Source organism: Neomonachus schauinslandi, chromosome 14 (assembly GCF_002201575.2).
Source record: "Neomonachus schauinslandi chromosome 14, ASM220157v2, whole genome shotgun sequence".
Lineage (NCBI taxonomy): Eukaryota > Metazoa > Chordata > Mammalia > Carnivora > Phocidae > Neomonachus > Neomonachus schauinslandi.
Genome location: NC_058416.1, coordinates 61,788,208 through 61,804,383, shown reverse-complemented (window position 1 = coordinate 61,804,383; position 16,176 = coordinate 61,788,208). Strand labels below are relative to the sequence as shown.

Below are 16,176 nucleotides of genomic sequence, written 5' to 3'. Positions count from 1 at the left end.
ATGCTCGCTCTCAAATAAATAATTAAAAAAATAAAAATAAATAATGTGTGTATGTTTATTCAGAAAAAATACAAAAAGAATATAACCCCAAAAGTTTCTGTTTTTAAATCATAGGGTTTTTTCCTTTACACATTTCTGTTTTAAAAGTTTTCTACAGGGGCGCCTGGGTGGCTCAGTTGGTTAAGTGACTGCCTTCGGCTCAGGTCATGATCCTGGAGTCCCTGGATCGAGTCCCGCGTCGGGCTCCCTGCTCGGCAGGGAGCCTGCTTCTCCCTCTGACCCTCCCCCCTCTCATGTGCTCTCTCTCATTCTCTCTGTCTCAAATAAATAAATAAAATCTTAAAAAAAAAAAAGTTTTCTACAGTGAGTACGTACTACTTTTATAATTTGAGGAAAAAAAGCAAATTACACTGATAAATATTTTAATATTTAAAAGGTTACGGAATAATATGAAAATATACATATACGAATACATATAACATATAAATATGATTACAATTAATTTTAAAGAAAGAAAATTATGCATAAGAAAAAAGTTAGTAGGAAATACACCAAAATAACAGTGGCTGTGTTTGAAGGATGCAATAATTATGAGCAATTTTCCTTCCTTCAACTATTCTGTGCCTTGAAATTTTTCTTTAAAGAACGTGTATTATGTTAATATGAAGAAAACCACTGTACTTATCAACCCTGATCCCCAACCTTCTTTTTCATTGTATTCTGCCTCCTAAAACCAACAAACACACACATGCACACAAACCCGAAGTACTTACATGGGCTTACATCTCTGTATCTGTTTCGATTTCTGTTTTCTGGAAACTTGGCCACTCTATGAGGATAGTCATGGGACTCATTGCGAATTTCCTTAAAATAACAAAAATATATTTTAATATTCCTCTTAAATTGTATATAGCAAAACAGATACTTTCCCAGCCAGTATAAAGTAACATCAAGCACTGATGAAATGCCAAGTACAACACAAAGCTCATTGTCTACATTATCTCATTCAATTCTTACAACACCAATAGGAAAAATTTTCATCCCTGTTTTGTATGTGAGGGATGATAGGCTTTGAGAGATTAAACAATCTGCCAAAGGTCATAATGCTAGTAAGTGGCAGACCTCAGGACTGGACAAGGTCCTTCAGGCACAAAGTCTCTGCTCTGGATGTATTTATATGTTGCCATGCAATATTCAACCCCTATAAGCAACCTTAAACATTTTATGTAACACAGAACTAATGCAATGGAGGTATCTAAGGCTAACCACATCATATTCAGATTTCTCACAAAACTCTCAATAACATCTACCTCTATTTTGGAGTTTCCCATATCGCTGTTACTTTGAGTCCAGAAATAGCCTCAAATTTTATTTCTAGAACCATAAATGCTTAGCAACCACCACTAGGCCAGAAGCTCATTTTAGGACCCTTACAGCTTTCTGTGTTCCACCGTAGAAGAAATTCCATGAGGATATGGCCACACTAAGCCTAGACCTGAATGTGTTTAATTTTACATATAAAATTTATTACTTAACATTTAAAACCTTAATATAATTAATGTGTGGGAATAGTTGACACTTTTTCATCTTTTCAGCTCATTACATTTGTTATCATATGCTTTCATGGAAAAGTATTTGAAACTGAAAGGTAATATTTCTGTCCAAATTAATACAGGAGGCTGCATAACTTTGATACTAAAACTGAATGAAACATACAAAAATAGAAAATTAGAGGTCAATTTAACTTAAAAACATAGATGCTTCTTTAATTTAAACTACTACTAAAACAAGGACACCTGGGTGGCTCAGTTGGTTAAGCGTCTGCCTTCAGCTCAGGTCATGATCCCAAAGTCCTGGGATCCAGTCCCACATTGGGTTCCCTGCTCAGTGGGGAGCCTGCTTCTCCCTCTGCCCCTCCCCCCACCTGTGCTCTCTCTCTCTCTCTCTCTCTCTCTCTCTCTGGCGTGCGCTCTCTCTCACTAGCACACATTCTCTCTCAAATAAATTTTTTTTTTAAATTACAAAATAAAAGAATACTAAAACAGTTTTCTGTTAATAGCTTTTCTGTATCAAGTGTAGAGAAAACAAATTGGCAAGAATAAAAATTCTACTAACACTATGCAGATGATAGTATTCTCATATATTACTGCAGAATATAAATAGATACAATGTTTGAGAACAATTTAGTAAGATCAGAAATCTGACCCACCAATTTTATCCTCAAGGAATTTATATCATGTAGCCACACACCTGTGTGCAAAGATTTATGCACAAGGATGTTCACTGTACATAAGAGTGAAAAATTAGCAAGAATCTGAGTGAACTGGTGAGATAAATTATAAGGCACCAATGCAGTAGGATACATGGGAACAAGGAAAAAGGACAAGTGCTACATACAGTGATACGAAAAAATTTCAAAGAAACAATGAAATGAACAATTTCACTGCATAGTGAAAAAAAGTACAAAAGAATATGCACTCATGGTGGGGAGGGAACAATCTACTCAAACATAAATATGCCTAGAATACAGTGAATAATTCTAGAAGGAGATGAGAAATTAGTAACTTTTGGGGGGGAGGCTGAACATCTAGGGAAGGGTACAGATTTATGTAACTAAAAATTTGTTTTCATTATGAAATATTTCTAACAGAAAAATACAGATAATATCACTCATGTTACCATCAGTTAGATTAAACACTTACTGCCACTTCTGAATACCCACTTCAAATCTTTTATTTTTTTTAATTTATTTATTTTAGAAAGAGAGAGTGCACGCTCAAGTGAGGGAAGTGGGAGAGGGAGGGAGAGAATCTCAAGCAGACTCCACATTAAGCATGGAGCCTTCATGGGGCTCAATCCCATGACCCTGAGATCATGACCTGAGCAGAAATCAAGAGTCAGATGCTCAACCAACTGAGCCACCCAGGTGTCCCCAAATCTCTTTTTTTAGGAAAGGAATAAAACACATCACTGCAGCATTATTTATAATAGCCAAGATGTGGAAACAACTTAAGTGTCCATTTATAGATGAAAGGATAAAGAAGATGTGATACACACACACACACACACACACATACTCTCACACATAATTAAAGCAATGGAGTACTACTCAGCCATAAACAAGAATGAAACCTTGTCATTTATTACAGCATGGGTGGACCCTGAAGTATGCTAAATGAAATAAATCACAGGAGAAAGACAAACACTGCATGATTCGCACATATGTGAAATCCAAAACAACAAACAAAATCAAACCTCATAGATACAGACAACAAACTAGTGGTTCGGGGGTGGATGAAATGGGCGAAGGAGGCCAACTGCATGGTGATGGATGGTAACTAGCCTTGTGGTGGTGATCTTTGTCTTGTATACAGATACCAAATTATAAAGCTGTACCCATCAGATATAGCTAAAGGCTTTCCCTACCCCACCCCTCTCTCCTTCTTTCCAAAGTAACCTGTCCTTTTAACTCCTTTTTATTGGACACTTTTTGTGCTACTGGGATTTCAAACCATATATTCATATATTACTTTAAAATAAACTAGCTAAAATTCTAATAAATACTAGTATAATATCAGTCCTAATGCTAATATAGTTTTAAAATCACATTCAAAAGTTGTTGCAACCCACAGAATGGGAGAAAATAGTATCTGATAAGGGATTGCTATCCAGATTATATAAAAAAGTCCAATAAAAACAATTTTTTTAATGGGCAAAGAGGGTCGTTCTATTACATTAGCCCTTCTTCAATGCTTGTGTTATGCATATACACTTATTTTCCACACTTAAGTCCATCTCTCAGTTGCTGATTCCAATTTTTAGCCTACAGAAATACTTATTTGTGTTCACTATAACAAGTCATTACTGATGTTGCAAAAAAAAAAAAATTAAATTGGGTGGAGCATCCCAAGTATAGGGATAGGGAAGAGATTTTTTTTTTTTTAAAGATTTTATTTATTTATTTGAGAGAGAGAGAATTAGAGACAGAGAGCAGGAGAGGGAGGAGGGTCAGAGGGAGAAGCAGACCCCCGCCGAGCAGGGAGCCCGATGCGGGACTCGATCCCGGGACTCCAGGATCATGACCTGAGCCGAAGGCAGACGCCCAACCATCTGAGCCACCCAGGCGCCCCAGGGAAGAGATTTTAATTTCCAAAACACCATAAAACAGCCAAGTTCTTGGGATTAAGAAATACATTCATAACAAATACATTCTATTTTCTCAATTAATTAAAAAAAAAACCCACATAACTCTGTAAGAGTCCATTCTCTCAAACTTCTAATGTTTGTTCCTCTTTATGTTTCTTTCATTTCAGTGCATTTAGGAAGACCAGAACCCCCAATACCTTTTTTTCCTTCACTGTGCCAGACTAGAGTCAAGCTCAACAAAGAATCCCCAATACTTTAAAAAGCGGCTCCAGAGGTACGTACTAGTTGCCTATCCTAATATCCATTCTTCCTTACTCAAAGTTTCTAATTATTACTTTCTAACTTACAGTTAACTCAACTAAAATCCCGTATTTCCCAGCCTCCCGTACAAGTAAGAACAGTCATGGGACACAGTTCAAGCCAATGAGAAGAAGCAGAAATCACTGCATGGGGTTTCAGGAAAGCTTTTATCAAAAGGGCTGGCTCTGGTGATCTCTGTCCTTCTCACTTCTGCCTGCCCTGGGTACAAGTTTTGATGTTGCGGGTGAGGGGTGGGAATGGGGAAGAGATATCCCGTGCCAACAAGGTAAAAAGCACATTCTAAGGAAGGCTAAGCAGAAATAGAGGAAACCGGGTCACTGAGGACATCAGGGAGCCACAGTAACAACTCTGGACTCCTATCTCCAGAACTGTCACTGTAGGAGAAAAATCAGCCTCTATTTGTTAAGTCAGCTACTGCCTGATTTTCTTTCTCATGCAGCTAAATGCAGATCTTCAATACACACAGTATGGCCAAATCTCAACAATAACCAGGTCTGACACTGAATGAGTCATTTTCAAGAATGCCCAATACACAAAAATAATTTTATAAGCATTTTGTAAAAACAAACACATGGCGTTTCTCAAAATGGGAAGATACGTGTTGAGCTATTTACTAGGTCTGTATTACATTTGGCAGAATCAGCCTCTATTGACATTTGATGCTAAAACATTCCCCTCCTAGAGCAGACAGAACCCATAAACAGTAGCCCTAAAGACTACAAGAATGTTTCCTGCCAGCAGCAAAACCTGCAAATCCAAGGTTTCTCAAACTCAGCACTACTGACATTCTTTGTTGGCTGGATAATTCTTTGTTGTGGGGACCGTCTTGTGCCCTGTAGCATGTTTAGCAGCAGCAACGCTGGCCTCTACTCAATAATGTTGTACCATTCCTTCTCCCAGCTGTAACAAACCTCTTTACACATTGCCAAATTTCCATGGACAGCAAACTCCACCACAAATCTATCTCACCAATATCCAGTTGAAAACCACTGTTCTGGGCGCCTGGGTGGCTTCAGTTGTTAAGCAACTGCCTTTGGCTCAGGTCATGATCCCGGGATCCTGGAATCGAGCCCTGGGGCGGGGGCGGGGGCGGGGGGGTCCCTGAGCCTGCTTCTCCCTCTGCCTCTTTCTGTCTCTCATGAATATAAATAAATAAAATCTTAAAAAAAAAGAAAAGAAAAGAAAACCACTATTCTTTTTTTTTTTTTTAAGATTTTATTTATTTATTTGACAGAGAGAGAACACAAGTAGGCAGAGTGGCAGGCAGAGGGAGAGGGAGAAGCAGGCTTTCCGCCGAGCAGGGAGCCGGACGTGGGGCTCGATCCCAAGACCCCAGGATCATGACCCAAGCCGAAGGCAGCTGCTTAACCGACTGAGCCACCCAGGCGCCCCAGAAAACCACTATTCTTATCTAATACCAACTCTTACCTAATTAAAGCTAAATCTAAATGGAAAAGATTGTGTTTATTTAATGAGAAATTTTAAAAATCCAATTTATTTTGATTTTTGCTCAAAAAAGGCTAGGACTAATTGGCTCACTAATTACTTCTCTTTTAGGGGCAATAACCCAAAATGTGGGTAACTCATGTACAAAGATCTCTTTCATAGAGTTATTTATAATGTTGAAAGCTAAAAATAACCTGAATGTCCAATGACAGAGAAAGACCGGTTGAAAAAACAGTGGTACATCCAATCAATTGAATGTCATGTAGCTGTTTAAAAGCCAGGCACTCATACCATCTCAGCAACAGCATAAACTCACACAGTCTCCTAGAATGATAATACATGATATAAACAAAGGAATAACAAAATCAATAAATGGAACTGAGCCACTATTTGCTATTTGGGAGAAAAATTCATTTAGCTACTCAGCGTATTTGTAATTTATATACACATGTAGTTGACTATATTAAGATTACCCATCATCTCCTTTTGCAAAGAAGCCTAATTTCTGGAACATAAAATAATCCACTTCAACCAATGGCCTTACAACTTATATCCAGGCAGAAAATTCTAACTTTAAATTCTGAACATATTTACTTTCAACACAGCTACTTTCTCTTATTATTTCACCTAATATTTTTATACACATAACATTTAATCTCTTGAAATTTATTTTGACATATGGTTTGAGTAAGGAGCTAAACTGACTCTACTATAGAATTTAATTTGCCAATGCTCAAATAATGCTAGGCTAATCTACAAGAATAAGACACTTTCTTGCTAAACATCTAGCTACTCTTCACTTCATAAACAGCCATGCCTATCCTTGACATATACCCTTGAATGCCATTCACAGCAATGAATAGCAAACTATGGTTCTTATTTTTTTAGAACAGTTGACACACAATGTTACATTAGTTTCAGATGTACAGCTTAGTGACTTGACAAGTATACATCATGCTATGTTCACCATAAGCATAACTACCATCTGTCCCTTTACATTGCTATTACAGTATCACTGACTATATTACTATGGCTCCTATTTTGACAGAAATTGAATGTCAAGATTTTACAAGCCCCACATGAAACCATTCAGGTCAATAAAAAAGTTTATTTTCTTGGACAGAAGACAGTAACATGTTTTGGACAAAAAGGGAAAAAATGGTTTTAAAAACTATTCATTTTGACCCTGCAACCTCCTCCGCCCGCCCCCCCTCCCCCAACTCCTGGGTGGGACATGTGTGACATTGTTCCAGGAATCTCCCAACTATCTTAATGTTAATGCCTTGCTAGAGGGGAAAACAACCTTAACTTGACAATGGCAAGGCCTCCAGTATCTTGTAGGTTCTCTTTAGCATATGAAATTTCTTTTGAAACCTCCTTTTTCCTTACCTCCCCCAATCCCACAGTATATAATCAGCCACCCCCCACAACCCCAGTGTTGCAGCTCTTTCTGCCCATGGGTCCTGTCCCCGTGCTTTTGATAAAACCACCATTTTGCACCCCCCCAAACAACAACAACAAACAAACCCTATTCATTTTGTAAGATTAATAAGAAATTCTTAAATGTAAGACCAAGCAGGGTTTGATATTTATATCTACTTATTTCTTCTAGAGAAACTATAAAATAAACCTATTAATCTAACTAAGGTTTAAGTTATAAACTCTTTGGGGAAAAAATTCATTACAGTGCCTATAGTTACTAGAAGTGAAATAAGAAAAAATTTTCTGCTACATGTCTTTATGAATGATTTAAGTTACATATTTTAAAATGTAAATATTTAGTTTCAAATGGATGTGCCCATAAAAATGTTAGTCTCCTAAATGGACTGAAAATTTCCTTTACAATTTTGTTAACCCTAACAGGCTAAGATTTCATTCATCTTGCTTTATCTGGTATACTTTTAAAAGTAAAATTTCAAAATAACTAGTAACTTGTTTAAAGTGTTTTTAAAGATTTTATTTATTTGAGAGAGACAGAGAACGCAGGAGCAGAAGTAGGGGCAGAGGGAAGAGGGAGAGACTCTTTAAGCAGGCTCCACGTCCAGCATGGAGCCTGATGCAGGGCTTGATCTCACAACCCTGAGATCATGACCTGAGAGGAAATCAAGTGTCAGACATTTAACTGACTGAGCCACCCAGGTGCCCCAAACCCAACAGATTTCTTTTTTTTTTTTTTTTAAGATTTTATTATTTATTTGACAGAGAGAGAGAGATAGCAAGAGCAGGAACACAAACAGGGGGAGTGGAGAGGGAGAAGCAGGCTTCCCGCGGAGCAGGGAGCCCGATGCAGGGCTCGATCCCAGGACCCTGGGATCATGACCTGAGCCGAAGGCAGATGCTTAACGATTGAGCCACCCAGGCACCCCCCCAACACATTTCTTAAGTTCATTCTTAAGTATTTAAAAAAATTTTGTTATTTTAACTGATCTCAATATGACCACACTTTTTTTCTCCTTTAATCAACGAGGATGAATTACATAGTATTACACTCCCTCATACTGACCATCTTTATAGCCCCAGAATAAATTTGGGAATGGTGTTCTATATCTTTAGATAATATCTAATAATATCATTAGAATTTTAGGACTATAATCATAGGTAAAATTAAACTGCCTATTTGGAAGGGGAAGGGAAGATGCTAAACTCATTTATTTTTACCTTTCCTTTGTATTCAGTCTGTCCTTCTAAAGTTTTATTTCATTTTTTTTGTTTTTCTAGTTTGAATGAAATGCTTAGCCCATTAATATCCTTTTCTTTCTTTCTTGTTTTAAAGACTGCTCAAGGGCGCCTGTGTGGCTCAGTTGGTTAAGCGACTGCCTTCGGCTCAGGTCAAGATCCTGGAGTCCCGGGATCGAGTCCTGCATCGGGCTCCCTGCTCGGCGGGGAGTCTGCTTCTCCCTCTGACCTTCCCCCCTCTCATGTGCTCTCTCTCTCTCACTCTCTCAAATAAATGAATAAATAAAAAAACCTTTAAAAAAAAATAAAGACTGGTCAAATCCTGTTAAGTTTAGAAGAGTGTCATCTCATTATTTTCTAGAGTCTCTAAATGGCATATTGATTTCTTCTTTTACCCAAAAATGATTCGTGATGGCTGCTGTTTTCTATATGTTGTGCTTCCTTGTTTCCTTTTCCCCTTGTTTTTTTCTGTATTAATCAAGTTTTCTTTGTTCCTCTTTCCCTCTAATAATTTAGAAGTAAAAGTACCATTCCTATTCTACTGGGGATTAGTCTTAAAATTTTGTAAAAGCCATGTATGAACTTGTGTTTTTCTACTAAGGTGAAAGCATCTATCAAGTCCCTACTGGTAGGAGTGTCTGCGTGGCTCAGTCGTTAAGCATCTGCCTTCAGCTCGGATCATGATCCCAGGGTCCTGGCATCGAGTACCGCATCGGGCTCTCTGCTCAGCGGGGAGTCTGCTTCTCCCTCTCCCTCTGTGCTCTCAAATAAATAAATAAAATCTTAGAAAACAAACAAACAAAAAAAACCTACTGGTAAAATCTATGGTACAATTATCATAGGTTTCACTTCCCTCTTCCTACAGCCCAATCCCCCATATTTTCTTGAAATAATCTAGAACTTTGGATCCATATTTTTTACATTTCCAATTATTTCAAAATTAATTTATTGTTTGCACTAAGGCTTACAACAATAATTATAACTATTTAGCTTAACTCTAGATTTTACTTGGCTTCAACTGCCCAAACCTACATTCTATACCTATTTCATTTCTCTCAGCTCTTGGGTGACATTTCTCCCTTATCTTCTGGCATCCAGTGTCAGAGTGCGTAACTCTGATGCAAATCTGACTGGTTCTTCTCTAAACATAACTTGTTTTACTACCTTACAAGGCTTTTTCTTTTATCATGAATACTTAGAAAATTCATTATGACACACCTAAGTTTTTATGCTTTTTCAATATATTCTTGGTGAAGACTTTGTGGTCCCCTTTAATCTTGAAATTCAAGGCTTTCTTCAGCTCAGAGACACTTCCATTATTTCTTTGGTCACTGCTTCATCTAAGGGTCCTCTGTTCTCAGAACCACCTAACACAGAGATTTGAGATCTTTATGTGTTTTAAATGTTCTCTCATAATTTTCACTTTAAATATCTTTTTCCTGAATTCGGAGATTTTTCTCACGCTAACCTGGTATTCTGCATGATCAATTTTGCTAGTGAGTCTTCAATTTTTTTTTTAACAATTATGTTAAGTTTAAGAGCTCTTTCCTGTTCTTTGTTTATTTTTACAACCTGCTCTTGTTTTGGGAATCTGAATTCCAGTTTTCTCTATTTCTTATACTATTTCACGTGCTCTAATGATCCAATAGTCTCACTTTCTTGAGGTGCTGAATTTTCCGTATGTCTAACTTTGTTCCTCTTCACAGAAAGTGCAGGCACCAACTCTTAACCAAGCTTTTGTGGATGCTCACACTGTTTAGTATCAAAATCCCCTAAGTCTTGGAATTGGAGGAAGCTGATCAAAAGATACAAACTTCCAGTTACAAGATAAATAAGTACTACGGAGGTAATGTACAACATGATGACTATAGCTTAACACTACTGTGTGATACAGAGAAAAGTTATTGAGATTAAATCCTAAAAGTTCTCATGACAAGGAGAAAATTGTTTTCCTTCGGGTCTTTTCTTTTTATTCTATTATATGAGAAGATGGATGTTAGCAGAACCTCTCTGGTAATCATTTTATAATACATATAAATCAAACCATCATGCTGTATGCCTTAAATGTATACAGTGATGTATATCAATCATTTCTCAATAAAACTGAAAAAAGAAATCCTCTAAGTCTCAAATATATGGGTAAGACCCTTCTCTGGTGCCAAATAATAATGTAGATTTTTTTTCTTATCACTGCATTTTGGTCATTTCAATGATAAATAAGAACAACAAAAAAGCCTCTATTGCATGGGATTAAGGACCTGAAAAATTATATCCATTTCTCATGATCTATCACTATTCTTGCTGTCAATGTTTACTGCTATTTGTACAACTGTATCTAACGACCTTCTCTTTTTTGTACTCAGACCTCAGAATTTTCCTTGAGCCTATTTTGTAAGTACTATAAGAAAAATATGCTCACATTTAAAATAAACACAGATGGACGCCTTCGTGGCTCAGTTGGTTAAGGATCTACCTTTGGCTCAAGTCATGATCCCAGGGACCCGGGATGGAGCCCCACATCGGGCTCCCTACTCAGCAGGAAGCCTGCTTCTCCCTCTCCTGCTCCCCCTGCTTGTGTGCTCTATCAGATAAATACATAAAATCTCAAATAAATAAACACACACACACACACATATTCAAAATAAACATGGAAAGTGGATTTACTTTCACCTGGGGGAGTAAAGAGCACAGTGCATGAACAGACCTAAAAGATGACCAAGAGGGGCACCCTGCTGGTTCAGTTGGTGGAGCATGTGACTCTTGATCTCAGGGTTGGAAGTTCGAGCCCCACACTGGGCGTAGAGGTTACTTAAAATAAAATAAAATCTTAAAAAAAAAAAAAAGAATGACCAGGCATATGCCAGGTATATAAGTAGAGAATGACAGGTCTAGGCAGACAAAACAGCTTGTGCAAAGTCATTAAGATGTGAAAGTACATAAAAATAAGCAAATGAAAAAAATGAAAGAATGAATATGAAATGAATATGAATGAAATGAAAGAATGAATAACTGATGTCTTGCAAGAAGTATAAGGAACACAAAACTTGTGGTGCACAAGAGATGAAAATGCCAAGAAATGAGGATGAACAGGTGTAGAGAGATGAGATTATACAGGCATTTGTTCATGCTTCATTCACTCAATACACATATAGGAATTCTGCAAATTATAAAGATGGTATTCTAAATGGCAGGAAGAGAGAGGGAAGAGGGATGGGATACTCAGCAAACAGTATGATAAAAGCAGGCAGTTATTTAGGAAAAAAAACTGGTCAGGAACAAGACAAGGATTCCCAGTTTCACCACTTCTTTTTTTTCAAGATTTTATTTATTTATTTTAAAGATTTTATTTTTAAGTAATCTCCACACCTAACCTGGGGCTCAAACTCACAACCCCAAGAACAAAAATCGCACGCTCTACCAAATGAGCCAGCCAGACACCCCACACTTTCACCACTTCTATTCAACATAGTACTGAAATTTTAGCCAGAGCAACTGGGGGCTATAATAAACAAACAGGCATTCAAATTGGAAAGGAAGTTGTTAAACTATCTTTATTCACAAATGACCTGACCTTATATGTAGAAAATCCTGAAGAACCCACCCACACAAAAAAACCTGTTAGAGCTAATAAATTCAGCAAAGTTGCAAAACACAAAATCAACACACAAAAATCAGTATTTCTATACACTAGCAAAGAATCCCATTTACAACAGAATCAGAAAGAATACTTCAGAATACGTGAAAGATCTGTACACCGGAAACTACAAAACACAGCTGAAATTAAAGACAACCTACATAAATACAAAGAAATTCTGTATTCATGAATTGGAAGATTTAAATACTAAGAATACAAAACTACCTAAAGTGATACACTGATTCAATGTAATCTCTATCAAAATTCCAGTGACAACTTTTGCAGAAATGGAAAACTTCATCCCAATATTTATACAGAATTTCACAGAACCCTGAATAGCCAAACAATCTTGAAAAAGAGTAACAAAGTTTGGAGGACTCACACTTCCTGATTACAAAACTTACTGCAAAGCTACAGTAATTCCATCAGTGTGGTGTGGTGTAGCATAAAAACAGTCACAGAGATTAATGGAATAGAACACAAAGTTCAGAAATAAACTCTCAGATCTATGGTCATTTGATTTTCAATAAGCAAGCAAATTCATTCAATGAATGAATGGTGCTGGGAAAACTGGATATCCACATGCAAAAAAATGAAGCTGACTTTTACCATACAAAAATTAACTAAAACGGGTCAAAGACCAAATGTAAGAGCTAAAACTACAAAACTCTTAGAAGAAAGCACAGGGACTGAAAATCATCATCATCTTGGATTTGGTAACGGTTTCTTAAATTATGACACCAAAAGCACAGGTGACAAAAAAAATACACTGGACTTCATAAAAATTAAAAACTTTTGTTTATCAGATGACAATATACAGTCAAAAGGAAACACACAGATTGGGAAAAAAATATTTGCATATCATATATCTGACAAGGGATTAATAACCACAATATACAAAGAATTCCTACAGTTCAACAACAAAAGGACAAACAACGTAAAAATACGCAGACACTTATTAGAATGGCCAAAATCTGGAACACCAATAACACCAAATGCTGACAAGGGTAATAAAGCACAGTAACTCTCATTCATTGTTGGTGAGAATACAAAATGGTACAGCCACTCTGGAAAACAGTTTGGTGGTTTCTTACAAAACTAAGCATACTCTTACCATATGATCCAGTAATTGCCCTCCTTGCTATTTACCCAAAAAAGTTGAAAACTTATGTCCACACAAAAACCGGACACATAGCAGCTTTACGCACAACTGCCAAAACCAGGAAGCAACAAAGATGTCCTTCAGTAGATGAACTGATAAACTATGTTACATCCAGACAATGGAATAATATTCAGTGTTCAAAAGAAACGAACTATCAAGCCATGAAGACATTTAGGAACCTGAAATGCATATTACTAAGTAAAAGACCCAATGTGAAAAGGCTACTTACTATATGATTCCAACTATAAGACATTTTGGAAAAGGTGAAACTGTGTAGACAGTAAAAAGATAAATATGGTTGCTGGGGTTGGGGAAGGGGGTAGGGATGAATAGGGAGAACACTGGGTTTTTATATATAATGCCATAATGATGGATACATGTACATTTGTCCAAACCCTCAGAATGAACACCACCAAAAATGAACCCCAAGGTAAACTATGGACTTCGGGTATTTACAATATATCAATGTAGGTTTATCAATTGTAACCAACATACCATTCTGGTGGGGGATTTTGATAATGTGGAAGGCTATGCATGTGTGGGGGCAGAAGATTTATGACAAATTTCTACATCTCCCCCTCAATTTTGCTGTGAATCTAAAACTACTCTAAAAAAAATGAAGTACTGGTGCCTGGGTGGCTCAGTCTGCCTTCAGCTCAGGTCATGATCTCAGGGTCCTGGGACTGCGTCCCACATTGGGCTCTCTGCTCTGCAGGGAATCTGCTTCTCCCTCTCACTCTCCCTCTGTACTCTCCCTCTCTCTCTCTCTCTCAAATAAATAAATAAAATCTTAAAAAAAAAAAAAAGTTAAAAAAAGTCATCTTAGGAAAAAAAATTGGCAAAGGACTTGAATAGACATTTCTCCCAAGATACACAATTTTAGTCAATAAACACAGGAAAAAGATACTCAACATCCTTAGTCATTACAGAAATGCAAATCTAAACCACTTCATACCTACTACCATGACTATAATTTTTAAAATGGAAAATAACAAGTGTTTGTGAGGATATGAAGAAATTAGAATCCTCAAACACTGCTACTGGGAACGTAAAATGTTGCAGGCACCACAGAAAACAGTTTAGCAGTTACTCAAAAAGCTAAACATGGAATTACCATATTATCCGGCAACTCCACTTCTAGGTCCAAATCCAAAAAAATTAAAAAACAAGGACTCCAATGGCTATTTGCACAGCAATATTCACAGCAGAATTATTCACAGTAGTCAAAAGGTGGAAACGACCTAAGTGTCCATTAACGGATGAATGGAGAAACAAAATGTGGTATATACATACAAAAAAATATTAGCCATAAAAAGGAGTGAAGTTGATAACAGGCTACAATACACAGCTCAACCTTGACAACATTATGCTAAGTGTAATAAGCCAGACACAAAGGGACAAACACTGTATGATTCCACTTGTATGAGATATCCAGAATAGGCAAATTCACAGATAGAAAGTAGAGCAGAAGTTACCAGGGGGAGGGGGAAATAAGGAGTTATTGCTTAATGGGTACAGAGTTTCTATTTGGGGTGCTGAAAGGGTTTTGGAAACAGTGGTGATGGTTGCACAACATTATAAATGGAATCAATGACATTGAATTGTACACTTGAAAATGGCTAAAATGGAACATTTTGTTATATATATTTTACCACAAAAAAAGTTAACTGGATGTCTACCTCATTACTTTTATCAGAATAAAGTCCTGGTTGAACAATTATTTAAACATTAAAAAAAAACACCATAAAATTGTATAAGAAAACACTGAAGAAAATTTTTTGTAATCATAGAACAGACAAAGTCTTTCTAGGCCATGGCACAAAAACCCAGAAAAGGCTGATAAATCTGATTTCATAAAAATTTAAATTTTCTACATGAAAAAACACCATAAACAAGGTCAAAAGGTAATTGACAGATTGAAAATACATTTGTAATACATGACAAAGGTTTAACTTCCTTAATGTGTAAAGAACTCCTATGCATCAAAAAGAGAAATACAAATGGCTTTTTAAAAAAAGAGAAGCTGTTCAACTTCACTCATTACAACAAAATAGCAAATTGTAACTACAGTAAGACTATTTTTCACCTCTCAGATAAAGATCAGAAAGGTGGATAGTATAACTGGGTAGAGGTCAAAGAGTATAAGGAAATAAGCACTTTCTTATACCATTGATAGAAGTGTACAGTGATACAACTTCTTTGGAAGGTTATTCATTGCAACACTATTTTTAATAGCCAAAGACTAGAAATAACCTACAGATCCACAGATGAATGGTTAAATAATGAATACTATTAAACGGTTAAAATGAACACAGCTAGATGGAAGGATTTCCGATAAAAGATTAAGTGAAAAAAGCAAGGTGGAGAACAGTGTGCTAATACTTGTTTCACTGGGGTGCAATAGATAGAGGGAGGGAGAAAGGGAAGCAGGCAATGATTAAAATATAAATCAATGCACAGAAGCAGTTCTCACTGGCATGAAGTAACTGCAGTTGTCTAAGGTGACCCCAGCATACCAGCCCTTGACTAGACACAGAGTGGTACATACTCTGGGAGCCATACAACCTTTGTCTAACCCATCTAAAGAATTTCTGGAAGCACTATTAAGTACAGTTGACCCTTGAACAAAATGGGTATTTTCTCTTCCTTATGATTTTAATAACATTTTATTTTCTCTAACTTACTTTATTATAAAAATACAGTATATAATACACATAACATATAAACTATGTGTTAATTGACAATGTCTTCAGTAAGGCTTCCAGTCAACAGTAGGCTATTAATAGCTAAG

The 16,176-nt window shown here is 36.7% G+C and overlaps 1 protein-coding gene across 3 annotated transcripts in view; it reads right to left on the bottom strand.

Annotated features, from left to right (window-relative positions):
- Positions 1 to 16,176, bottom strand: part of PTPN2 (protein tyrosine phosphatase non-receptor type 2) — an 85,875-nt gene that overhangs the window by 60,885 nt on the left and 8,814 nt on the right. For all 3 annotated transcript variants that reach the window (XM_021683017.2, XM_021683018.2, XM_021683016.2), the window contains exon 2: positions 774 to 864. In XM_021683017.2, coding sequence (XP_021538692.1) covers positions 774 to 864 — 91 coding nt within the window. The remainder of the gene's footprint in view (positions 1 to 773; positions 865 to 16,176) is intronic.